Genomic DNA, 25,564 nt, shown 5'->3' with positions numbered 1-25,564 from the left:
AAGCCTTACTTGTGACATTAATAAATAAAGTTTAAACTCTAACGGCTGCCCAGTGACGGTTGGTAAGGGCGCATGCACCACCAAGAAAAAGGCGCCAAGCAGCTGCAGCGGTTTGAGGAGGCGGGGCTCAATCCCGCTCACGTGACCGTCCCGCGCCAGATAGAAACCACGGGAATCAAAAAATTCAATTAGAGTTGAGGCAGCGAGTGAAATTGATTCTGATTCTGTGTTCCTGAGTTGATTGAGAAACGGGAGGGGAGAGAAGAGAGATATTTATAGTAAAAACTACAGTTCTCCGCTTTGCGACGGGCAGGTCAGGCAATACGCATGCGCAAAGGCTCTCCCCACCATGTACTCATGCTCAGACTGGGCCACCTCAGGCTGGACGACTACATATCCCAGTGGGCGCTGCGTCACGGTCCAGTGGGCGGAGTTAGATTCCACACAGCTACACAACCCGGGGGTCTGGCAGTTGGATGTCGCGCAAGCGGGCCGGTTGGTGATACGTAAGTGGGGGGATGGGACGCGCGAGACGGTCGGTTTGCAGTGCAGACGCCCAAGATGTCGGAGAAAGAGTCGTTAGCGGCGCCGGGAACTGCGCAGGCGCACAAGATGTCAAAGTGTGAGGAGCTGCGCAAGCGCACAAGATGTCAAAGTGTGAGGAGCTGCGCAAGCGCACAAGATGTCAGGGCGTGGGGAGACGCGCAGGCGCAGTGGAAGGGGTGTCAGGCGTTGTGCAGGCGCCCGATGTCGGGAGGGGGAGATGGAGAGCTGCGCAGGCGCGATGCAGTTGGGAATGGGGAGCTGCACCTGCGCAGTGGACGGCGGAAGTGGAGAGCTGCGCAGGCGCGGAAGCGTTAGGCTGTAGTAGTGGTGGTGTTGTTGGGAGGCGGGAAGGAGGTGATCCGAGTGCCGGCTTCACTGGGGCTGGGAGCGCCTTGCCGGGACAGGGCCCAGCTCTGTCTGCAGCCGTGAGTATTCCTCAGCTGGAGTATTGAGGGGGGGGTTTGTATTGAAGCAGGTTGGGAATGGGGACCAGCCTTCCCTCAGCAATGAAGCACTCAACCCCCCCCCCCCACGCCCAAAACCCCTGGACTGTGCCCCACCCCACCCCGAGCCCTGGACTGTGCCCCACCCCACCCCGAGCCCTGGACTGTGCCCCACCGCACCCCGAGCCCTGGACTGTGCCCCACCGCACCCCACCCCGAGCCCTGGACTGTGCCCCACCGCACCCCACCCCACCCCACCCCGAGCCCTGGACTGTGCCCCCCCCCCCCACCGAGACCCTGGACTATGTGTCCCCGCCCCCCACCCGAGACCCTGGACTATGCCCTCCCCTCCCCTCTGTCCTGGGGACCCCTGGATCATAGTTGCCAGGCTTGCATCACTTTCCCTGATATGGAGATACCGGTGTTGGACTGGGGTGGGGACAGTAAGAAGTCTGTCACCACCAGGTTAAAGTCCAACAGGTTTATTTGGAATCACGAGCTTTCGGAGCGCCGCTCCTTCATCAGGTGAGTGGAGAGTTGGGTTTCACAAACACGGCATATATAGACACAGACAAGATAATGGTTGGAATGCGAGCCTTTACAGGTAATCAAGTCTTTATAGGTGCAGACGGTGCGAGTGGAGGGAGGGATAATCACAGGTTAAAGAATGTGTATTGTCTCAAGCTGGGACAGTTAGTGAGATTTTGCAAGTCCAGGCCAAATGTTGGGGACCCATTATCTTGCAATTGTGTCTGTGTCTATATATACCGTGTCTGTGAAACCAAACTCTCCACTCAGCCGATGAAGGAGCAGTGCTCCAAAAGCTCGTGATTCCAAATAAACCTGTTGAACTTTAACCTGGTGTTGTGAGACTTCACTTACCCTGCCCTGTGACAGCAGCACTAACCCTGGACTGGGCTGTCTGATCCCCTCCCTAACACCTGACATTGCGTCCAGACAGTAAAAAGTCTGACAACACCAGGTTTAAGTCCAACCGATTTATTTGATAGTACACTCACTAGCTTTCGAGGTTACCCCCTTCGTCAGGTGAGTGGAGAGTTCTGGCCTCAGACAGAGCATATAAAGCACAGACAGTTTACAGATTACTGATTAGAATGTGAATCTTTACACCTAACCTGCTGTTCAAGTCTTAAAGTGGCTAATAATGTGAGTGGAAGGAGCTCTGATCACAGGTTAAAGAGATGTGATTTGTCTCCAGAGAGGACAGTAAGTGAGGTTTTGCAAACCCAGGCAAGTCACGGGGGTTACAGATGGTGCGACATGAACCTAAGATCCAAGAACTCTCCATTCACCCTTTATGTGCTCCGTCTGAGGCCAGAACTCTCCATTCACCCTTTATGTGCTCCGTCTGAGGCCAGAACTCTCCATTCACCCTTTATGTGCTCCGTCTGAGGCCAGAACTCTCCATTCACCCTTTATGTGCTCCGTCTGAGGCCAGAACTCTCCATTCACCCTTTATGTGCTCCGTCTGAGGCCAGAACTCTCCATTCACCTGATGAAGGGGGTAACCTCGAAAGCTAGTGAGTGTACTATCAAATAAATTGGTTGGACTTAAACCTGGTGTTGTCAGACTTTTTACTGTGTTTACCCCAGTCCAACGCCGGCATATCCACATCATTGCGTCCAGATCCAGCCAAGGTTCTTTTGCTTTTTAATTGTGGTTGTGCTGAGGACTGGACTCTTGCTTCCTCCGCAGATGCTGCCTGACCTGTCCTTCCAGCTGCTTTGTCGCCCTCAGATGTTTTTGCCACATTCTGTTTTTACAATTCTAATCCTGTTGTTGAAATGCCCGGAATGCTGTCGCCTCTTGTGCTGTTTTTAACAGGCAGGGCACGAGCAGTATAGCAAAAACAAGAAAGCACTCAACAGGTTCTTCCAGAAGCGCTTTTCTTTTTGTTTATGTTTTAGATCAGTCCAAAGATGTGCGGGTTGGGTGGATTGGCCATGTTAAATTGCCCCTTGCTGTCCAAAGATATATGGGTTAGGTGGATTGGCCATGCTAAATTCCCCCTTTTTGTGTCCCAAGATGTGCAGGTTAGGTGGATTGGCCAAGCTAAATTGCCCCTTGATGTTCTGGGATGCATCGGTCAGAGGGATTAGTGGGATAAATATGTTGGGTGACAGGATAGGGGCTGAGTAGGATTGTGGTTGGTGCAGACCCAATGGGCCGAAAGGCCACCTCCCGTACTGTAGGGATTCAGTGGTCTTGTCTCCAGCATCCACAGTTCGACATGAGCGCTGTGTGTTTGTCTACTTTCTGTTTTTGACATTTGACATATTTTGTTTCTGTTCTCCATGTATATTTTGGTTGCTAATTGATCTTGTCAAAACTGTGCTGACTGGCGTCTGAAAAATAAAGACAAAGTTTGTTTCTTTGCGTCATGAGTAGGCTTACATTAACACTGCAATGAAGTTACTGTGAAAATCCTCCAGGCGCCACACTCCGGCGCCTGTTCGGGTACACTGAGGGAGAATTTAGCATGGCCACCTAACCTGCATAATGGACTGTGGGAGGAACCCCACGGGGAGAACGTGCAGACTCCACAGACTGTGACCCAAGCCAGGAATTGACACTGAGGCGGCAGTGCTAACTCACTGTGCCGCCTGACCTATGACACTAATAAATAAACTTTAAAACTTTTATTTGACACTTTCATTTTCCACCGCTCTCACTTTCTTGCCTTTCTCTTAATCCTCCCACTGTTTCTGCAGTTCTCGTGTTTGCATAATGCTTCAGGACAAGTGAACACTCAGCAATCTTGCAGCCTCCTGTGCTTTTCTTTCTTTCTCTCTCTCCCCCTTTTTATTAAACTTCTTGTTTATCTACAGAAATGAGGCATGAGTCAGATGCTTTGTGCTTCCTGCTGTTTTTGTTTGAGATCTCCAGTATCTTTTCATGGAAGAACAATTGAGGCTGGTTCCTGAGTCAAGAATGAAGACAGCCAAAATTTAAAAACTAAGGGGGGGGGGTGGAGAGAGAGTCAGAAAATGTATCTTCACATCCTGTCAGGAAGTAACCCACCAGCAGCGGGACGTGAAGGAGAATCACTAACAGTTTTTAAAAGTGAATAAATGTCAGTGAAATAGTAAGCATCACCTGTGTGCAAAGGGCAGGGAAATAGATCCTTCTGAAAATGGTTTACAGGGACTGTCGGTTAGTGGGCTAGTAAGACCATAAGGCACAGGAGGAGTGGTTAGCACTGCGCCAGGGACCTGGGTTCGATTCCCAGCTTGGGTCACTGTCTGCAGAGTCTGCACATACTCATTGTGTCTGCATGGGTTTCCTCCCACAGTCCAAAAGAGCTGCTGGTTAGGGCCGTGCTAAATTCTCCCTCAGTGTACCCAAACAGGTGCCGGAGTGTGGTGACTAATTTTAAAGTTTATTCATTGGTGTCACAATGACCAGCCCCAACAACCCTCCCTGTCTCTGTAACCTCCTCCAGCCCCCTACACCCCCTCCCTATCTCTAACCATCTCCAGCCCCTACACCCCCTCCCTATCTCTGTAACCCCCTCCCTATCTCTGTAACCTCCTCCAGCCCCCTACACCCCCTCCCTATCTCTGTAACCTCCTCCAGCCCCCTACACCCCCTCCCTGTCTCTGTAACCCCCTCCAGCCCCCTACACCCCCTCCCTATCTCTGTAACCTCCTCCAGCCCCCTACACCCCCTCCCTGTCTCTGTAACCCCCTCCAGCCCCCTACACCCCCCTCCCTATCTCTGTAACCTCCTCCAGCCCCCTACACCCCCCTCCCTATCTCTAACCTCCTCCAGCCCCCTACACCCCCCTCCCTATCTCTAACCTCCTCCAGCCCCCTACACCCCCCTCCCTATCTCTAACCATCTCCAGCCCCTACACCCCCTCCCTGTCTCTGTAACCTCCTACACCCCCTCCCTATCTCTAACCATCTCCAGCCCCTACACCCCCTCCCAATCTCTGTAACCTCCTCCAGCAACACAACTACTTTCTATGGGAGTAAGTTCCACCACACTCTGGGTGAAGAAACTTCTCCTCACCTCAAGGAGAACGTGCAGACTCTGTACAGACAGTGATTGCAGCCGGATCCCTGGCGCTGTGAGGCAGCAGCAAAAAGCACTGTGCCACCCACTAGGGGATTTTCACCCGTTTGATAAAGGGGTCATCCGGACTCGAAACGTCAATTCTTTTCTCTCCTTATAGGCGCTGCCAGACCTGCTGAGATTTTCCAGCATTTTCTCTTTTGGTGCTGGATTTTTACAGTGACTTCATTGCAGCGTTAATGAAAGCCCTACTGGTGACACTAATACTTAGAAGCAGGCCTTTCAGCCCATCAAGCCTGCTCCCCCATTGGAATTTAATGTTGGCAAGTGTGAGGTGGTCCACTTTGGTAGGAATAATGGTAGGAAGGATTATTACTTACGTGGAGAAAAACTGCAGCATGCGACGGTGCAGAGGGACCTCGGGGTCCTTGTGCATGAGTTGCAAAAACCCAGCTTGCAGGTGCAGCAGGTGGTCAGGAAGGCGAATGGGATGCTGGCCTTCATAGCGAGGGGGATTGAGTATAAAAGTAGGGAGGTCTTGCTGCAGCTGTATAGGGCATTGGTAAGGCCGCAGCTGGAGTACTGTGTGCAGTTTTGGTCGCCGTACTTACGCAAGGATATTTTGGCCTTGGAGGGAGTGCAGAGGAAGTTTACTAGGCTGATGCCGGGGTTGAGCTATGAGGAGAGGCTGAATAAACTAGGCTTGTACTCGTTAGAGTTTAGAAGAATGAGGGGAGATCTCATTGAGACGTATAAGATGATGAATGGGATGGATAGGATAGAGGTGGAGAGACTCTTCCCACTCAAAAGACAGTAGGACTAGGGGGCACAGCCTCAAAATAAAGGGGGGGCGGTTTAGAATGGAGTTGAGGAGGAACTTCTTCACTCAAAGGGTGGTGAATCTCTGGAATTCTCTGCCCGTTGAATTGGTGGAGGCTACCTCGCTAAATGTTTTTAAGATGCGGGTTGATGGGTTTTTGATAAGAGAGGGGATTAAGGGTTATGGGGAGAGGGCGGGAATGTGGAGCTGATCCACAACAGATCAGCCATGATCTTATTGAATGGCGGGGCAGGCTCGAGGGGCCAGATGGCCTACTCCTGCTCCTATTTCTTATGTTCTTATGTTCTTATTCAGTGAGATTGTGCCTGATCTGATAGGATACAGTAACGCAGAGGCCTGGAAGAGTAATCTAGCAGGTACAAACCAGAACTGCCAAATGGCTTAAAGTGCTGTCAAGTTCTATTTTAAACAGCAAACCACCACCACCCCCACCCCCTCCCCCACAAACCATGTCTCGGCTTCCTCCTACACTCCAAAGATGTGCAGGTTCGGTGGATTGGCTGTACTAAATTGCCCCTTAGTGTGAAGGGGACTAACAAGTTACTGCAGATGCTGGAATCTGAAATCAAAAGAGAAAATGTTGGAAAATCCCAGCAGGTCTGGCAGCATCTGCAAGGAGAGGAAAGAGCTGACACTTCGAATACAGATGATCCTTTGTCAAAGCTAAAAGGCACAGAAAGTGGGCCATGTTTATACTGCAGGGGAAGGGAATAAAAGATGAGTCATAACCTTTCCCCTTGTTTCTGTGGCTGCTATTGGCAGCCCGTAGAGAGAATCGAAGGTGTGAACGGCTAAAGGGCAGAGAAGCTGGAATCGGAGGGTAAACTGTGATAGATGAAGATAAGGGGGAATCGGTGAGAGAGAAAGAAGAAGCGGGGAGAAAAGATGAGGAAAAGGGGTTATGGGGATAGTGCCCTGGTGGGATTGTGGTCAGTGCAGGCTCAATGGGCCAAATGGCCACCTTCTGCACTGTGGGGATTCTAACCCTGTTAGAATTTTCTATGGGATCCCCCCCCTCACTCTTCTAAACTCCGTTAAATGCAATCCGAACCAGCTAAGTTGATGTTTGGTGGCGGAACCTTCCGTTAAAACTGCTGAGGGATCTGTTTAAAACAGCGGCCTGTTGTTCTGTAGATAACAGGCTGGCCTGGGCAGTTTCTGCTCCCTCGGTGTTTGGATCAGCGATTTGCGTCTGTCCCAATCCTTTGTGTTTGCATATCTGACATTTCTCAGATGCTTACAGATCTCCCACCAATTCTCCCTGGCTGGAGAGGATTTGCACGGTTTTACTGGCATGGGGCAAACTCATTCTGAATCACATTTGCCTGGAAAAATGCTGATCTGATGTCCCGTAATAAGCGTTCTGCTTTTTAACGAGGTGTTACGAAGAATACTTTGGCGTGCCAAAGTTAAATGTTCGTGGAGTGCACTTGTCAATACACTTTAAAAACTTCTAACTGTTAGTGGAGCAAACCCCCTCCCTCGTTTTGTATGTGGCTGTGTTTATCCGTTGTAAAATCTTTACTTTCCTGGAGCCCAGTGTGAGATTTGTTTTTTAAAGTTTATTTATTAATCACAAGTAAGGCTTACATTAACACTGCAATGAAGTTACTGTGAAATTTCCCCAGTCGTCACGCTCCGGCATCTCTTCGGGTCAATGCGCCCTAACCAGCACGTCTCTTGGATTATGGGAGAAAACTGGAGGTGGAGCAGGGTGAGGGGGTGGAATCCACACACACACAGTGACCCAAGCTGGGAATCGAACCTGGTGCTGTGAGGCAGCAGTGCTAACCAGTGTGCCACTGGTCAGCACTCTGGATTTCCAGTCTGCGAAAGGAGCAGCACAATGGTTAGTACTACTGCCTCACAGCGCCAGGGACTGGGGTTCGATTCCTGGCTTGGGTCACTGTCTGTGCGGAGTCTGCACGTTCTCCCCGTGCCTGTGTGGGTTTCCTCCCACAGTCTGAAAGATGTGCGGGTTAGGGTGCATTGGCCGTGCTAAATTCTCCCTTGCTGTACCCCAACAGGCGCCAGTGTGATAACTAGGGGATTTTCACAGTAGCTTCATTGCAGTGTTAATATAAGCCTCACTTGTGACTAATACATAATCTTTTGAGGCAGTGTAGACCAACAGCTCGGAGAGAGGCAGCTTTAGTTGTTTGTGTGTGCTGGAACTATGTCAGTCTGTGTTGTAGTTGTGTTGTGATATCTAATGGCATAGCAACGTGAGTGAGATGCTGACAGCCCTGGCTCCAGGAGTAAAGAACAGTACAGCGCAGGAACAGCCCATTTGGCCCTCCGAGCCCGTGTTGATCATCATGCTCTAACTAAAACGCTCTGCCCTTCCTCGACCCATATCCCTCTATTCCCTCCCGACTCATGTACCCGTCCAGATGCTGGTAGATTGGAATCACGCTAATGTGACGTCCCTATTCAAAAAGGGAGAGAGGCCAAAAGTAGGGAACAAGATTTGATTTATTATTGTCACGTATTAGTATACAGTGAAAAGTATTGTTTCTTGCACACTGTACAAAGTATACTATTCACAGAGAAAGAAGGGAGAGGGTCCAGAATGTCGTGTTACAGTCATAGCTAGGATGTAGAGAAAGATCAACTTAATATATTTGTTTTGATTTATTACTGTCACATGTATTGGGATACAGTGAAAAGTATTGTTTCTTGCATGCTATACAGACAAAACATACCGTTCATAGAGAAGGAAAGGAGAGGATGCAGAATGTAGTGTTACAGTCACAGCAAGGGTGTAGAGAAAGATCAACTTAATGCGAGGTAGGTCCATTCAAAAGTCTGATAGCAGCAGGGAAGAAGCTGTTCTTGAGTCGGTTGGTACGTGACCTCAGACTTTTGTATCTTTTTCCCGATGGAAGAAGTTGGAAGAGAGAATGTCCGGGGTGCGTGAGGTCCTTGATTATGCTGGCTGCTTTTGTGGGAAGTGTAGTCATAGTTAGTGGATAGGAGGCTGGTTTGCATGATGAATTGGGCTACATTCACCACCAGTAGGGCAGTTAGCTTGACCTCTGTGGTGGGGATCAATAAGAAGGCGATGACTGTGCAGTCGGAAAGACAAAGCTGAATCCACCACTCAGCCTGGCTTTCTGGAGGGAAAGTCATGCTTGACAAACTTGCTTGAGTTCTTTGAGGACATAACCAACAAGGTGGATAGTGGGGAGTGTATGGATGTGGTATATCTGAATTGCCAGAAGGCGTTTGACAAGATGCCACGTGAAAGACTGATCCAGAAGGTGAGATTGCAGGGCCTGGGGATAGAGTACTGGATTGGATTGAGGATTGGTTGACTGACTGACAGTAGAGAGTCAGGAGAAATGGGTCCTTCCCTGGCTGGCGAAGTGTAACTATAGCAAGGCACCACAGGGGTCAGTCCTTGGACCTCAACTGTTTGCACGTTCTATCTACCCCACCCCTACACCCCCCACCATCGTCTGTATCAGTTTCCTCCCACGCTTCAAAGTTGTGCAGGTTAAGTGGATTTGGAATGGCTGTATTGGCTGTGCTAAATTGCCCCTTAGTGTCCAAAGATAAAACAAAGAACAACCCAGCACGGGAAACAGGCCCTTCGGCCCAACGAGCCCGCGCGATGAACACGGCGATGAAGTTAGTGAAAATCCCCTGGTCGCCACACTCCGGCCGGCGCCTGTTCGGATACACAGAGGGAGAATTTAGCACAGCCAATGCAAGGGGCAGCACAGCGGTTAGCACTGCTGCCTCACAGCATCAGGGACCCGGGTTCGATTCCCGGCTTGGGTCACTATCTGTGTGGAGTCTGCACGTTCTCCTCCAGGTGCTCTGGTTTCCTCCCACAGTCTGAAAGACGTGCAGGTTAGGTGGATTGGCCGTGCTAAATTGTCCCTTAGTCTCAGGGGGTTTAGTGGGGTAAATGCATGGGGTTATGGGGATAGGGCCTGGGTGGGATTGTGGTCAGTGCAGACTCGATGGGCCGAATGGCCACCTTCTGCACCATAGGATTCTATGATAATGGATTTTGTGTCTCTTCATATGATGGACCTGCCATCTCTGGTTGGTGATTGCGCTGCGTATTATAAATTCAAAGCGTGTAACCATGGGAGTGAAAACATAATTTTGATGCAGCGTTCCTAATAGTAGGATTCTTTCCTCACCAGATGGAGCAGAGTGAGCCAAGAAATGTGCCCGAAGGTCCTGGAGGTTCCGAGCGCGGGAGTGTGTCCTCGGCTGCTGCCAGACGTGAGTATGCTTCACTCTCGGGTCTGCACTGAGCTAGCAGCCTTGGTCTAAGACCAGGCTGTCAGCCACTGCTGTCTCAATGCAAACAAAATCAAATCAATGCTGGGAAAAATCTCGGTAAAAAGTCTGACAACACCAGGTTTTAGTCCAACCTATTTATTTGATAATATTCTCACTAGCTTTCGAGGGGACAGCCTCTTCGTCAGGTGAATGGAGAGTTCTGGCCTCAGACAGAGCATATAAAGCACAGACAGTTTAGAGATTACTGATTAAAATGCGAATCCTTACACCTAACCTGCTGTTCAAGACCTGAAGTGGCTGACAATGTGAGTGGTAGGAGCACTGATCACAGTTTAAAGAGATGTGTATTGTCTCCAGACAGTACAGTAAGTGAGGTTTTGCAAACCCAGGCAAGTCACGGGGGTTACAGATAGTGCGACATGAACCCAAGATCCCTGTTGAGACCGTCCTCATGTGTGCGGAACTTGGCTATCAGTCTCTGCTCAGCGACTCTGCGCTGTCGTGTGTTGTGAAGGCCGCCTTGGAGAATGCTTACCCGAAGGTCAGAGGCTGAATGCCCGTGACCACTGAAGTGTTCGCCAACAGGAAGGGAACAGTCTTGCCTGGTGACTGTCGAGCGATGTTCATTCATCCGTTGTCGTAGAACGGCAAGACATGCCGGATCATCGACATGGACACCATCATCACACGTGAGAATACCATCCACCAGGTACATGGTAAATACTCTTGCAACTCGGCCAACATTGTCTACCTGATACGTTGCAAGAAAGGATGTCCCGAAGCATGGTACATTGGGGAGACCATGCAGACGCTACGACAACGGATGAATGAACATCGCTCGACAGTCACCAGGCAAGACTGTTCCCTTCCTGTTGGCGAACACTTCAGTGGTCACGGGCATTCAGCCTCTGATCTTCGGGTAAGCATTCTCCAAGGCGGCCTTCACAACACACGACAGCGCAGAGTTGCTGAGCAGAGACTGATAGCCAAGTTCCGCACACATGAGGACGGTCTCAACAGGGATCTTGGGTTCATGTCGCACTATCTGTAACCCCCGTGACTTGCCTGGGTTTGCAAAACCTCACTTACTGTACTGTCTGGAGACAATACACATCTCTTTAAACTGTGATCAGTGCTCCTTCCACTCACATTATCAGCCACTTCAGGTCTTGAACAGCAGGTTAGGTGTAAGGATTCGCATTTTAATCAGTAATCTCTAAACTGTCTGTGCTTTATATGCTCTGTCTGAGGCCAGAACTCTCCATTCACCTGACGAAGAGGCTGTCCCCTCGAAAGCTAGTGAGAATATTATCAAATAAATAGGTTGGACTAAAACCTGGTGTTGTCAGACTTTTTACTGTGTTTACGCCAGTCCAACGCCGGCATACCCACATCGGGAAAAATCTCAACAGGTCAGGCAGTGCCTGTGGACAATGTGTCAGTCAGTAAGACAGATGAATAACTGTCAGGTGTTGACTGATGTTTCGACTCCTGACTTCGTAGCACAGTGGTTAGTGCTGCTGCCTTCACCGCCACAGACCAGGTTCAGTTCCCAACTTGGGTCACTACCTGTGCGGAGTCTGCACGTTCTCCCTGTATCTGCATGGGTTTCCTCTGGGTGCTCCGGATTCCTCCCACAGTGCGAAAGATGTGCTGGTTAGGGTGCATTGGCCATGTTCAATTGCCCCTTGGTGTCTAAAGATTTGTGGGTTGGATGGATTGGCCATGCTAAATTGCCCCTTAGTGTCAGGGGGATTAGCAGGGTTAATGAGTGGGGTTATGTGGATGGGACCTGGGTGGATTAAGGTCAGTGCAGACTCGATGGGCTGAGTGGACTCCTGCACTTGGGGGTTCTATGATTCTTATCTGGTGACTGAGAGTGAAGGGGGGGGTTACTGGACCAGATCAGATGCAGATACAAAATGACATTAACGAATATGGGGATAAAAGTTTGAAGTTTATTTATCAGTGCCACAAGTAGGCTTACATTTACACTGCAATGAAGTTAGTGTGAAAATCCCCTAGTCGCCACACTCCAGCACCTGTTCAGGTTACACTGAGGGAGAATTTAGCATGGCCATTGCACCCTAACCTGCACATCTTTCAGACTGTGGGAGGAAACCGGAGCACCTGGAGGAGAACGTGCAGACTCCACACAGATAGTGACCCAAGCCGGGAATCGAACCCGGGTCCCTGATGCTGTGAGGCAGCAGTGCTAACCGCTGTGCTGCCCCTTGCATTGGCCGTGCTAAATTCTCCCTCAGTGTATCCGAACAGGCGCCGGCCGGAGTGTGGCGACCAGGGGATTTTCACTGTAACTTCATCGCCGTGTTAATGTAAGCCTTACTTGTGAGACTAATGAATAAACTTAAAAAGATTTGGCAGCATCTGTAAGGAGAGAAAAGAGCTGATATTTCGAGTCCAGATGACCCTTTGTCAAAGCTAAAATGTAGAGAAAGTGTGCTTTATGCCTATAAAAGACTCTCTGTCTTTGTCAAAAAAATCATCTGGACTCAAAGTCAGCTCTTTTCTTTCCTTACAGATGCTGCCAGACTGGCTGAGATTTTCCAGCGCTTTCTCTTTTGGTATAAGATTCCAGCATCTGCAGTAATTTGCTTTTAGAGTCTGAGTCGTAGACGTTTCCAGCATGGAAACAGGCCATTTGGTCCAACTTGTCCATGCTGTCCCTTTTTTTTTAAACCCCTAAGCTAATCTCAGTTGCCCACATTTGGCCCATATCCCTGTATACCCATCTTACCCATGTAACTGTCTAAGCACTTTTTAAAAGACAAAGTTGTACCCACCTCTACTACTCCCTCTGGCAGCTCATTCCAGACACTCATCACCCTCTGTGTGAAAAAATTACCCCTCTGGACCCTTTTGTATCTGTCCCCTCTCACCTTAAACCTCTGCCCTCTAGTTTTAAACTCCCCTACCTTTGGGAAAAGATATTGACTATCTAGCTGATCTATGCCACTCGTTATTTTATAGACTTCTATAAGGTCACTCCTCAGCCTCCTACGTTCCAGAGGAAAAAAAAGGTCCCAGTCTATCGAGCCTTTCCTTATAACTCAAACGAGCAAGTCTGGATAGCATCCTACTAAATCTCTTTTGTGCTCTTTCTAGTTCAATAATACCCTTTCTACAATAGGGTGACCAGAACTGTCCACTGCATTCCAAGTGTGGCCTTACCAATGTCTTGTACAACTTCAACAGGACGTCCCAGCTCCTTTATTCAGTGTTCTGACCAATGAAACCAAGCATGCCGAATGCCGTCTTTGTCACTCTGCCAACCTGCGATTCCACTTTCAAAGAGTTATGAGCATGTATCCCTAAATCTTTGTTCTGTAACTCTCCCCACTGCCATACCATTAACTGAGTAAGTCCTGCCCTGGTTCAATCTACCAAAATGCATCACCTCACATTTATCTAAATTAAACTCCATTTGCCACTCGTCAGCCCACTGGCTCAATTGATCAAGATTCTGTTGCAATCTGATTTTATTTTTAAAGATTTTGCTTCTTGTGCAGAAATAAGATTTGTCCAAATTCCTGCTGTTTTTAGGCGTGCTGACCGTTCCTCAGCAAAGTGTATCTGTTCTTCGGTTAACTTTATTTTTTCTGCTTTTTTTTTCTCCTTCAACCCTTTCCCAGACCTGGAAGTACTCGTTTACCTGGTGAATAACTCTGTCATTCAGATATCCGTGGACAGTCTGTCGACCCTGACGGCAGGGGAGCTCAGCCGGACCGTTCGGGAAGCGCTGCAGTTACCTGATCAGGCTCAGGAGATTTTTGCGTTGTGGCTCATCTCTCCATTCCTGGGTGAGTGCCTGTGTCGCTTTGGGCCCTGGAGACTGGGGCGGGTATCACGGCGCCTGTCTCCGCTTACGCACGAGTCAACTCATTCGCCGAAAAATATGCCGGAGGGGACTTCAGCATTATTGGGGAGGCACTTATCTAAGGAAGGATGGGCTAGAATACAAGCCACGATGTGGAGGTGCTGGTGTTGGACTGAAGTGGGGACAGTAAGAAGTCTTTCAACACCAGGCTAAAGTCCAACAGGTTTATTTGGAATCACGAGCTTTCGGAGCACTGCCCCTTCATCAGGTGAGTGGAGAGTTGGGTTTCACAAACACGACATATATAGACACAGACACAATTGCAAGATAATGGGTCCCCACCATCTGGCCTGGGCTTGCAAAATCGTACTGATAATTCACATCTCTTTAACCAGTGATTATCTCTCTCTCCGCTCACACTGTCTGTACCTGTAAAGACTTGATTACCTGTAAAAACTCGCACTCCAACCATTAGCTTGCAGTTGTGTCTATACGTGCCGGGTTTGTGAAACCTACCTCTCCATTCACCTGATGAAGGAGCGGCGCTCCAAAAGCTCGTGATTCCAAATTAACCTGTTGGACTTAAACCTGGTGTTTTGAGATTTTGTACCAGAATACAAAAGGAGGGATGTACTTCCAAGACTGTATAAAGTCTGATCAGATCCCATTTGGAGTGTTGTGATCAGTTTTGAGCTCCCTATTAAGGAAGGATGTGGTGGCCTTGGAAAGGGTCCAGAGGAGGTTCACAAGAATGATCCCTGGAATGAAGAGCTTGTCGTATGAGGAATGATTGAGGGCTCTGGGTCTGTACTCCTTGGAGTTTAAAAGGATGAGGGGGATCTTATTGAAACTTACAGGATACTGCGAGGCCTGGATAGAGTGGACGTGGAGAGGATGTTTCCTCTAGTAGGAAAAACTAGAACCAGAGGGCACAACCTCAGGCTAAAGGGACGATCCTTTAAAACAGAGATGAGGAGGAATTTCTTCAGCCAGAGAGTGGTGAATCTGTGGAACTCTTTGCCGCAGAGGAGGCTGGGTCATTGAGTGTCTTTAAGACAGAGGTAGATAGGTTCTTGATTAATAAGGGGATCAGGGGTTATGAGGAAAAGACAGGAGAATAGAGATGAGAAAAAATATCAGCCATGATTGAATGGCAGAGCAGACTCGATGGGCTGAGTGGCCTCATTCTGCTCCTATTTCTTATGGTTGAAGACTTTTTAAGTACTTTGCTGTAGGTTAGGTGCTGGGCTTTCAGCTTGGCACCCTGGCTTCAAATCCAGCCTGAGTGATGTGAAGGATGTCTCCTCTCTGCAGGCTGAACAGGATGAAATAAGCTTTTAGGTGTTCCTTGATCCCGTCATGGGCTTCCAACCGGGTGTCTGCTCCAGTAACAGGGCTGGCTGCCTGTCCTCTGCCTCCAAACCATTGCTCAACTCTGCCCCATCTCTGTTCATCAGCTACTGAAACCCTCATCTGTGGCACAGTGGGTTAGCACTGCTGCCTCATAGCGCCAGGACCCGGGTTCGATTCCCAGCTTGGGTCACTGTCTGTGTGGGTTTCCGCCGGGTGCTCCGGTTTCCCCCCACAGTCCAAAAGACATGTTGGTTAGGTGCTAAATTCTCCCTCAGTGTAACCCGAACAGGCGCCAGAGTGTGGCAACTGGGGGAATTTCACAGCAATTTAATTGCAGTGTTAACGTAAGCCTACTTGTGACTAATAAATAAATAAACTTTTGAAGTGGTCATCGCTGCTACCTCACAGTGCCAGGGACCTGGGTTCAATTCCCAGCTTGGGTCACTGTATGCAAAGTCTGCACATTCTCCCTGTGTCTGTGTGGGTTTCCTCCCAGGTGCTGGTTCAGGTGCATCGGGCCATGCTAGATTCTCTCTCATTCTAAAATGGGAGAAATTTTAAAAACAATTTGCACTGAAGCTACTTTACATAATTTGAATTGTAAAGTACTGATGTTATGACACTGGAAGATTTTAATCACATTTTTATCTTCGTTTGATGTTTTAAAATTTCAATCTGGTTTTTAATATGTTGATTTTGGAACAGGTGCCAGAGTGTGGCGACTAGGGGCTTTTTACAGTGACTTCATTTGCAGTGTTAATGTAAGCCTTACTTGTGACAATTAAAAAACTTGGAACATTACCCCTCGACATAAATATTTCCTAGTCATCCTTTCATCTTATGTATTGGGATACAGTGAAAAAATATTGTTTCTTGCGCATTATACAGGCAAAGCATACTGTTCATAGAGAAGGAGGGGGTGCAGAATGTAGTGTTACAGTCATAGCTAGGGTGTAGAGAAAGATCAACTTAGTGCGAGGTAGGTCCATTCAAAAGTCTGACAGTAGCAGGGAAGAAGCTGTTCTTGAGTCGGTTGGTACGTGACCTCAAACTTTTGTACCTTTTTCCTTGATGGAAGAGAGAATGTCTGGGGCGTGTGGGGTCCTTAATTATGCTGGCTGCTTTTTCTGAGGCAGTGGGAAGTGTAGACGGAGTCAGTGGGTGGGAAGCTGGTTTGTGTGATGGGATTGGGCTATGTTCACCACTCTTTGCAGTTTCATGTGATTTTGGACAGTCATACCAAGCTGTGATACATCCGGAAAGAATCATACAGTACAGAAGGAGGCCATTCAGCCCATTAAGTCTGCACTGGCAACAATCCCATCCAGGCTCTATTCCCACAATTTACCCTAGCTAGGCCCCCTGACACTAGGGTCAATTTTGTACGTCCAATCCACCTAACCTACACACCTTTCTGACTGTGGGAGGAAACCGGAGGAACCACCACACAGACACGGGAGAACGTGCAAACTCCACACAGACAGTGACCTGAGCAGGGAATCGAACCCGGGTCCCTGGTGCTGTGAGGCAGCAGTGCTAACCACTGTGCCACCGTGTCGACCCTTGAGGGTGGCTGGCATGATGGACTGGGCCATGTTTCACAACCCTTTGTAGTTTGTTGCGGTCTTGGGCAGAGCAGGAGCCAGACCAAGCTGTGATACATCAGGAAAGGATGCTTTCTACGGTGCACCTGTAAAAGTTGGTGAAAGTCATGGCAGAATTTCCTTAGGCTTTTGCGAAAGTAGAGGCGTTTAGCTGGCTTTCTTAAATAAAGTGAAAGTGTAGAGGGACCAGGAGAGGTTGTTGGTGATCTGCATACCTAAAAAGTTGACGCAGTTTGGTTTGGGCAGACAGTCTGTGCTCTGTGCCTCTAGGAGTTGTATGCACTGACTGTGCAGGCAGGTTCTGCCACACCATTGCCCAGAAAGATGACCTAACTCTGTGACTCATCCTTGGGGTGACACAGTAACCCAGTCCCTTCCTGTGGGTTCAGATGTCCTGTCCAAGGCCCTCAAATAACGCCAGCAGCGAGTCATTCATGGCCTTGCTGTTTTTCTCTGTGGTGTTGCTGGCACAGGATTTCGGCCTTGTGTACCGGTGACTGTAGCCCCGCAGACACACACACAAAAAAAATTAAAGTTCATTGTCTGGACCACTGAGTCATCTGAAATGTGAGATGTGAATTGAAGCATTATCCCAGAGCAAAGGGGGGAGAGAAATGAATGTGAGGAAGGCTCTTGTCAAGCTTTGCACTGTGTATAAATAGGTTCCACAGTGAGTTTCTTGCATAACACCACCCTCAGGACTTGAGTGTCCAAATGACTACACCCACGGCACTTAAATACCATGGACTTGGCTATGCACAATGGCTGTATTGTGTCCCCCTTCTTTAGAATTCATTGTGAGACAGGCGCCAAAAAGACGTTGCCCCAGTCCCCCGGCCGTAACACGAGAATTCATTTTCCTGTGTCTGTGGTTGCGTTTCTCCATTAACAGGATTAAAGTACATCCAATCCGAATGTAAATGACTAAGATATTCGTCCGGGGGGAGCAGCTCTGTCAGGCTGAGGGGGTGCGTCTGGGACGGATTTTGAGAGAACATTTGAGCATTCTCTCTGTTCGCCGTCTCCCACGTAACATTCCCCTATCTGACATTCACCTCAGCAGCAAAGAGAGGAAGGCGGATTGTCATCAACTTCAGGAATTGTAAAGGAGAGCATGCTCCGTTCTACAGCAACGGGGATGAAGCAGAAAGGGTCGAGAGCTTCAAGGTTTTAGGTGTCCAGATCACCTATCCTGGTCACCCCATGCGGACACTATAGTTAAGGGAGCCCCACCAATGCCTCTGCTTTCTCAGAAGACTAAGGAAATTTGGCATGTCAGTTGCGACTCTCACCAACTTTTACAGATGCCCCATAGAAAGCATTCTTTCTGGTTGTATCACAGCTTGGTATGGGCTCCTGCTCTGCCCAAGACCACAAGGAACTACAAAAGGTCGTGAATGTAGCCCAATCCATCACGCAAACCAGCCTCCCATCCATTGACTCTGTCTACACTTCCTGCTGCCTCAGGGAAAAGCAGCCGGCATAATCAAGGACCCTCACACACCCCGGACATTCTCTCTTCCACCTTCTTTCGTCGGGAAAAAGATATAAAAGTCTGAGGTCGCATACCATCCGACTCAAGAACGGCTTCTTCCCTGCTGTCTAGAAGAGTGAGAGAGAATCTCATAGAAAACTTTAACAGGGTCAGACAGGGTAGATTCAGAAAGAATGTTCCCGATTCCTTTGAGTCACAAGTAAGGCTTATATTAACACTGCAATGAAGTTACTGCGAAAATTCCCCTAGTCACCACAGTCTGGAGCCTGTTCAGGTCAATGCACCCTAACCAGCATGTCTTTTAGAATGTGGGAGGCACTCGGAGGAAACCCACGCAGTCACGGGGAGAATGTGCAAACTCCACACTGTGACCCAAGGCTGGAATCAAACTCGGGGGGATGGTGGGGGGAGTCCAGAATTAAAGATCAGAGTTTGAGGATAAAGGGTAAACCTTTTAGGACTGAGGCAAGGAGAAATTTCTTCACCCAGAGAGCGGTGGAATTCACTCCCACAGAAAGTAGTTGAGGCCAAAACGTTGTGTGATTTCAGGAAGGAATTAGATATCACTCTTGGGGCTAAAGGGATTGAGGGATATGCGGGGGGGGGAAATCAGGATATTGAATTGGATGATCAAAATGAATGGTGGAGCAGGCTCAAAGGTCCGAATGGCCTCCTGCTTCTAGTTTCTATGACATGTTTTTGCTTCATTTGCAGAGTTACAGCTTAAACCGAAACACCTCCCATACAAGCTGTGCAGGCAGTGGCAGGATCTTCTCTACCGCTTCACCAAGTGCCCTGTCGATGACATTGTTTACGGTAGGTGCGGCACCGGTCGACGGTTTTGGTGAGAATTCCGAGGCACCGGCAATGGCCAGCAGTGACGATGAGCATCGGGCAGTTACTGCTCCCTGTATTCTACAGCTCCTCCAACCACCACCGCCCCCTGCCCCTCCCCTCCTGCCCCTGGGCCCACTGTCTCTTCACCCCAATCACCTATAGCTTAAAAAGTTCATTTATCAGTGTCACAAGTAAGGCTTACATTAACACCGCAATGAAGCTACTGTGAACATCCCCTAGTTGCGACACTGGTGCCTGTTTGGGTTACGCTGAGGGAGAATTTAGTACCTAACCAGCACATCTTTCGGACTGTGGGAGGAAACCAGAGTACCCGGAGGAAACCCATGCGGTCACAGGGAGAACGTGCAGACTCCACACAGACAGTGACCCAAGCCGGGAATCGAACCCAGGTCCCTGGGGCAGTGAGGTAGCAATGCTAATCACTGTGCCACCCAATAGTATGTTTCAGTAACCCTGGAGAATGGAATCCTAGAATTCGTACAATGTAGAATGAGGCCATTCAGCCCATCAAGCATGCATCGACGACAACAATCCCACCCTATCCCCATAACCCCACAATTTACCCCGCTAATGCCACTGACACTAAGGGGCAATTTAGCATGGCCAATCCTCCTAACCTGCACATCGTTGGACACTAAGGGGGCCACCTGGTTGAATGGGAAATGTGTTCGTCGCTTGTTCACTTTCTGTCCTAATGATATCTCGATCTCTGACAGATGAACCATCGTTGCAGTTTCGGAAAAATGTGTTCTTCCCAAAAGGCAAGGAGTTACAGGTGGGTTCTGACCCAGCTGGTTGCTGTGCATACGGTAACTTATTAATTTGCTGAATTTTCTATAGAAAATAGATACAAGAGTGGGCCATTCGGCCCCTCGAGCCTGCGCCACCATTCAATATGATCATGGTTGATCATGCACTTTTGGTATCCCACTCCCTTTTTCTCTCTATCCCCCCCTTGATCCCTTTAGCCACAGGGCCTATTGAGTCTGCAGTGATCCCAATCCCACCCAGGCCCTATTCCTGTAATCCCATACATTTACTCTGTTAATCCACCCGACCTGCACACCTTTGGACACTAAGGGACAAATTAGCATGGCCAATCCACCTAACCTGCACATCTTTGGACTGTGGGAGGAAACCTTAGCATCAAGGAAACCCACTGTGTCGCTGCGCTATTGTAAGCAGGGTAACCCAGGTCATAAAATCAAGAATCCTGCAGTACAGAAGGAGGCTGTTCAGCCCATCGAGTCTGCACCGACCACAATCCCACCCAGGCCCTATCCCCATTATCTCATGTATTTACCCTAGCTGGCCCCCCCTAAAACTAGGGTCAATTTAGCATGGCCGATCAACCTAACACTCGCATCTTTGGGAGGAAACTGGAGCACCCGGAGGAAACCCAAACAGACACGGAGGAGAAAGTGCAAACTCTACACAGACAGTGACCCGAGGCCGGAATTGAACCTGGGTCCCTGGTGCTGTGAGGCATCTGTGCCGCTCCTAACAAACTGACCCCAACAGCTTCCTGTGGTAGAGAATTCCACAGGTTCCCAACTCTGAGTGAAGAAGTTCTTCCCCATCTCAGTCCTGAATGGCTTACCCCCTTATTCTCAGACTGTGACCCCTAGTTCTGGACCTCCCCAAATTTGGGGACATTCTGCAATTAGCCTGTCCCAGCCCCATCAGGATTTTAGATGTTTCTGAGATCTCCTGTCATTCTCCTGAATTCCAGTGAGTACAAGCCCAGTTGATCGAGTCCCACTTCATATGTCAGCCCTGCCATTGCAGGAGTCAGTCCGGTGGACCTTCTCTGGACTCCCTCAATAGCCAGAATCCGCGATGTCCCTGTTCTCTCCTCCCCACAAAGATTTACGCAATTTTAAAAATAGAGTGACGAATGTTAAATTTGTTTGAAATTTCAGATCGAGGACGAGGGCATTCTGCGACTGTTGTACGAAGAGGCTAAGTTTAATATCCTGCAGGGCAGGTACCCCTATGACATGGAGGATTGCCTCGGGCTGGGCGCCCTCGCTTGTCGCATCGAGCTCGGCCCCTTTGATCAAGATCAGCACAACCTGGCTTTCATCAGGTAAGGGGAGAGTTGATGCTAAGACAGTGGGCAAGAAGTTTAAAGTTTATTTATTAGTGTCACAAGTAAACCCGTGCAATAGCACTGAACCACCGTGCTGCCTGACTAGCAGGGTAGAGAGTAAAGTTAAAAATACATTTATTAGTCACAAGTAGGCTTATGTCAACACTGCAATGAATGTAAAAAATCTCCTAGTTGCCACACTCCGGCGCCTGTTCGGGTTACACTGAGGGAGAATTTAGCACCTAACCAGCACGTCTTTCAGACTGTGGGAGGAAACTGGAGCACCCGGAGGAAACCCATGCAGATATGGGAAAAATGTATAAACTCCACACAGTGACCCAAGCCGGGAATCGAACCTGGGTCCCTGGCGCTGTGAGGCAGCAGTGCTAACCCGCTGTGCCACCGTGCCGCCAAATTAGCAGGGCAAAAAGTAAAGTTAGAAGTTTGTTTATTAGGCTTACATTAACACTACAATGAAGTTACTGTGAAAATCCCTAGTCGCCACACCCTGGCACCTGTTCGGGTACGCAGAATCATAGAATCCCTACAGTACAGAAGGAGGACATCGAGTCTGCACTGACCACAATCTCACCCAGGGCCCTAACCCCACACACTTATCCTGCTAATCACCTGACACTAGGGTCAATTTAGCTTGGCCAATGCGCCTAACCAGCATGTCTTTCCTCCCACGGACTATGGGAGGAAACAGGAGGAAACCCACACAGACACAAGAAGAACGTGCAGACTCCACACAGTGACCCAAGCCCAGAGTCGAACCCGGGTTCCTGGCGCTGTGAGGCAACAGTGCTAACCCACTATGCCACCGTACGGCCCCCCGAATACAGTACAGGAATAGGCATTTGACCCATCATACCAGTGCTGGCTCTGAGCTGTCCCCTTCAACTCATTCTCCTGTCAACGCCACACTATAAAGTTATCTGGTTACTTGCTCTTTGAGACTTCTTGCTGTGTGCAAATGGCTGCTGTGTTTCCAGCATTGCAGTGAATAGATTTCTCTTCAGTGTCTGTAAAATGTTCGAATCCTGCCACGGCAGATGGTGGAATTTGAATTCAATAAAAAATATCTGGAATTAAGAATCTACTGATGACCCATTGTCGGAAAAACCCATCTGGTTCCCTTTAGGGAAGGAAATCCGCCGTCCTTATCACTTCAATAGATTTAACATTGTCAGATGTATTAGCATACAGTGAAAAGTATTGTTTCTTGTGCGCTGTACAGACAAAGCATACCATTCATAGCGAAGGAAAGGAGAGAGTGCAGAATGTAGTGTTACAGTCACAGCGAGGGTGTAGAGAAAGATCAACTTAATGCGAGGTAGGTCCATTCAAAAGTCTGACAGCAGCAGGGAAGAAGCTGTTCTTGAGTCGGTTGGTACGTGACCTCAGGACTTCTGTATCCTTTTCCCGATGAAAGAAAGTGGAAGAGAGAATGTCCGGGGTGTGTGGGGTCCTTAATTATGCTGGCTACTTTCTCCGAGACAGCGGGAAGTGTAGACAGAGTCAATGGATGGGAGGCTGGTTTGCGTGATGGATTGGGCTACATTCAAGACCTTTTGTAGTTCCTTGTGGTCTTGGGCAGAGCAGGAGCCCATACCAAGCTGTGATACACCCAGAAAGAATGCTTTCTATGGTGCATCTGTAAAAGCTGATGAGATTCCCTTAGTCTCCTGAGGAAGTGATGGGCGGGATTTTCCACACGCGCCCCAAAGCCGGAAATTCCCGCCCTAGGAATTGCATCCCCAGCCCGCTACGATTGCCGTGGTGGGCCGGATGGGAATATTCCACACAGTGTCTCTGATCGTCTGTCAAATCAGTTTGCTTTTGATTTGATTTATTATTGTCACGTGTATTGGGATACAGTGAAAAGTATTGTTTCTTGCGCGCTATACAGACAAAACATACCGTTCATAGAGAAGAAAAGGGGAGAGTGCAGAACGTAGTGTTACAGTCATAGCTAGGGGGTAGAGAAAGATCAACTTGGTCCATCCAAAAGTCTGACAGCAGCAGGAAGGAAGCTGTCCTGTGATACAACCAGAAAGAATGCTTTCTATGGTACATCTGTAAAAGTTGGTGAGAGTCGTAATGGACATGACAAATTTCCTTATGTTTGAAAAACTAGTGTAAAATTTAACATGGCCAATCCACCTAACCAGCTGGGAATCGAACCTGGGTCCCTGGCGCTGTGAGGCAGCAGTGTTAACCCTTAGTGCCACTGCGCTGAGCGGAAAACTGGCTGGGTGCCAAAGTCTCCATCCTCACTCCAGTCAGAGTGGGAGCACCCGGTGTGAAACCTGACCACACAATCCCAAAGCATACCATTCATGGAGAAGGAAAGGAGAGAGTGCAGAATGTAGTGTTACAGTCATAGCGAGGGTGTAGAGAAAGATCAGTTTAACGCGAGGTAGGTCCATTCAAAAGCCTGACAGCAGCAGGGAAGAAGCTGTTCTTGAGTCGGTCGGTACGGGACCTCAGACTTTTGTATCTTTTTCCCAACAGAAGAGAGAATGTCCGGGGTGCGTGGGGTCCTTAATTATCCCGGCTGCTTTTCCTGAGGCAGCGGGAAGTGTAAAGAGTCAATGGATGGGAGGCTGGTTTGTGTGATGGATTGGGCTTACATTCACCACCCTTCTGTAGTTCCTTGTGGCCTTGGGCACACATGCATATGAACACAGACACACACACAGCTTGGAGTAACCTGTTGTGTGAAATGTTTTCAGGGAGAAAGTCGACTCGTTCCTTCCCGCTCATCTCTGCAAGAAGCACGGCGGGTTCCTGGCGGCGCTGCGGAGCCGTGGAATGAAGCAACACAGCTACGAGGAGGGCCTCCTGGAGTCCTTCAGGCAGCTGGTGGGGGACTCAGCGTGCGAGGAGACACAGGCACTGAAGCTGCACTATCGGGCTTACCTGGAGAAGTGTCACCTGCTGCAGTATTACGGGTAAGATGTCAGGAACGTGTGGGTGGTGTCCTAATCCTTTCAGACTCTGAGGGCGTGTACATAAAGAACAAATGAAAAGTACAGCACGGAAACAGGCCCTTCGGCCCCTCCAAGCCCATGCTGATCATGATGCCCTAACTAAACTGAAAAAAACCCTTCTGTCCTTGGTCCGTATCCCTCTATTCCCTCCCTATTCATGAACCCATCCAGGTGCCTCTTAAATGTTGCTTCCACCACCACGACCCCTGGCAGCGTGTTCCAGGCACCCGACACACTCCCACTTCCCCTGCACATCTCCCTTAAACTTTCTCCCTCTCACTTTGAGCCTGTGTAATTGACACTTCCACCCTGGGGAAAAGCCTCTGACTATCCACCCTGTCTATGCCTCTCATCATTTTGTAGACCTCTACCAGGTCTCCCCTCAGCCTCTGTCTTTCCAATTAAAACAATCTGAGTTTATCCAACCTCTCCTCAGAGACAGCTTAAAATGCTTGTGTTTTCTGACCATTAATGGTTACCTGCCTTGTTACAGTATTCCTGGGATGCCGTTCCTGAATTCTCCTGGCGTTCTGTGATTAAATTTATGTTCATTTGTTAGTGTCGCAAATAAGGCTGACATTTAACACTGCAATGAAGTTACTGTGAAAATCCCCTAGTCGCCGCACTCTGCTGCCTGTTCGGGTTACACTGAGGGAGAATTTAGCACCTAACCAGCACGTCTTTCAGATTGTGGGAGGAAACCGGAGCACCCGGAGGAAACCCACGCAGACACGGGGCAGAACGTGCAGACTCCACGCACATAGTGACCCAAGCCAGGAATCGAACCCAGGTCCCTGGTGCTGAGAGACAGCAGTGCTAACCCACTGTGCAGCCCACATGTACTGCTATAGAGTGAAAAGTATTGTTTCTTGTGCACTTTACAGACAAAGCATACCGTTCATAGAGAAGGAAAGGAGAGAGTGCAGAATGTAGTGTTACAGTCATAGCTAGGGTGTAGAGAAAGATCAACTTAATGCAAGGTAGGTCCATTCAAAAGTCTGACAGCTACAGGGAAGAAGCTGTTCTTGAGTTGGTTGGAACGTGACCTTAGACGTATCCCTCCCCCCGCGCGCGCGCACCAAGCGAAGGAGGTGGAAGGGAAAATGTCCAGGGTGCGCGGGGTCATTGATTAAGCTGGCTGCTTTTCTGAGATAAGATTTTCACTAAAATCCAGTAGGACGTTCAGGAGAAGTTTC

General features: G+C 49.0%; 1 protein-coding gene across 1 annotated transcript in view; it reads left to right on the top strand.

Annotated features, from left to right (window-relative positions):
- Positions 1-866: 866 nt before the first annotated feature.
- frmd8 (FERM domain containing 8) overlaps positions 867-25,564 on the top strand; it is a 39,583-nt gene continuing 14,885 nt past the window's right edge. The window contains exons 1-7 of the mRNA XM_080182423.1: positions 867-971; positions 10,030-10,111; positions 13,786-13,953; positions 19,137-19,238; positions 19,997-20,055; positions 21,203-21,369; positions 24,111-24,329. Coding sequence (XP_080038549.1) covers positions 10,030-10,111; positions 13,786-13,953; positions 19,137-19,238; positions 19,997-20,055; positions 21,203-21,369; positions 24,111-24,329 — 797 coding nt within the window. The 5' untranslated portion in view covers positions 867-971. The remainder of the gene's footprint in view (positions 972-10,029; positions 10,112-13,785; positions 13,954-19,136; positions 19,239-19,996; positions 20,056-21,202; positions 21,370-24,110; positions 24,330-25,564) is intronic.

Source organism: Carcharhinus amblyrhynchos, unplaced genomic scaffold, assembly GCF_965287045.1.
Source record: "Carcharhinus amblyrhynchos unplaced genomic scaffold, sCarAmb.v2.hapA scaffold_54, whole genome shotgun sequence".
NCBI classification, from domain to species: domain Eukaryota; kingdom Metazoa; phylum Chordata; class Chondrichthyes; order Carcharhiniformes; family Carcharhinidae; genus Carcharhinus; species Carcharhinus amblyrhynchos.
The sequence above is the reverse complement of the archived record's forward strand: the minus strand, read 5'-3'. Positions and strand labels throughout refer to the sequence as shown.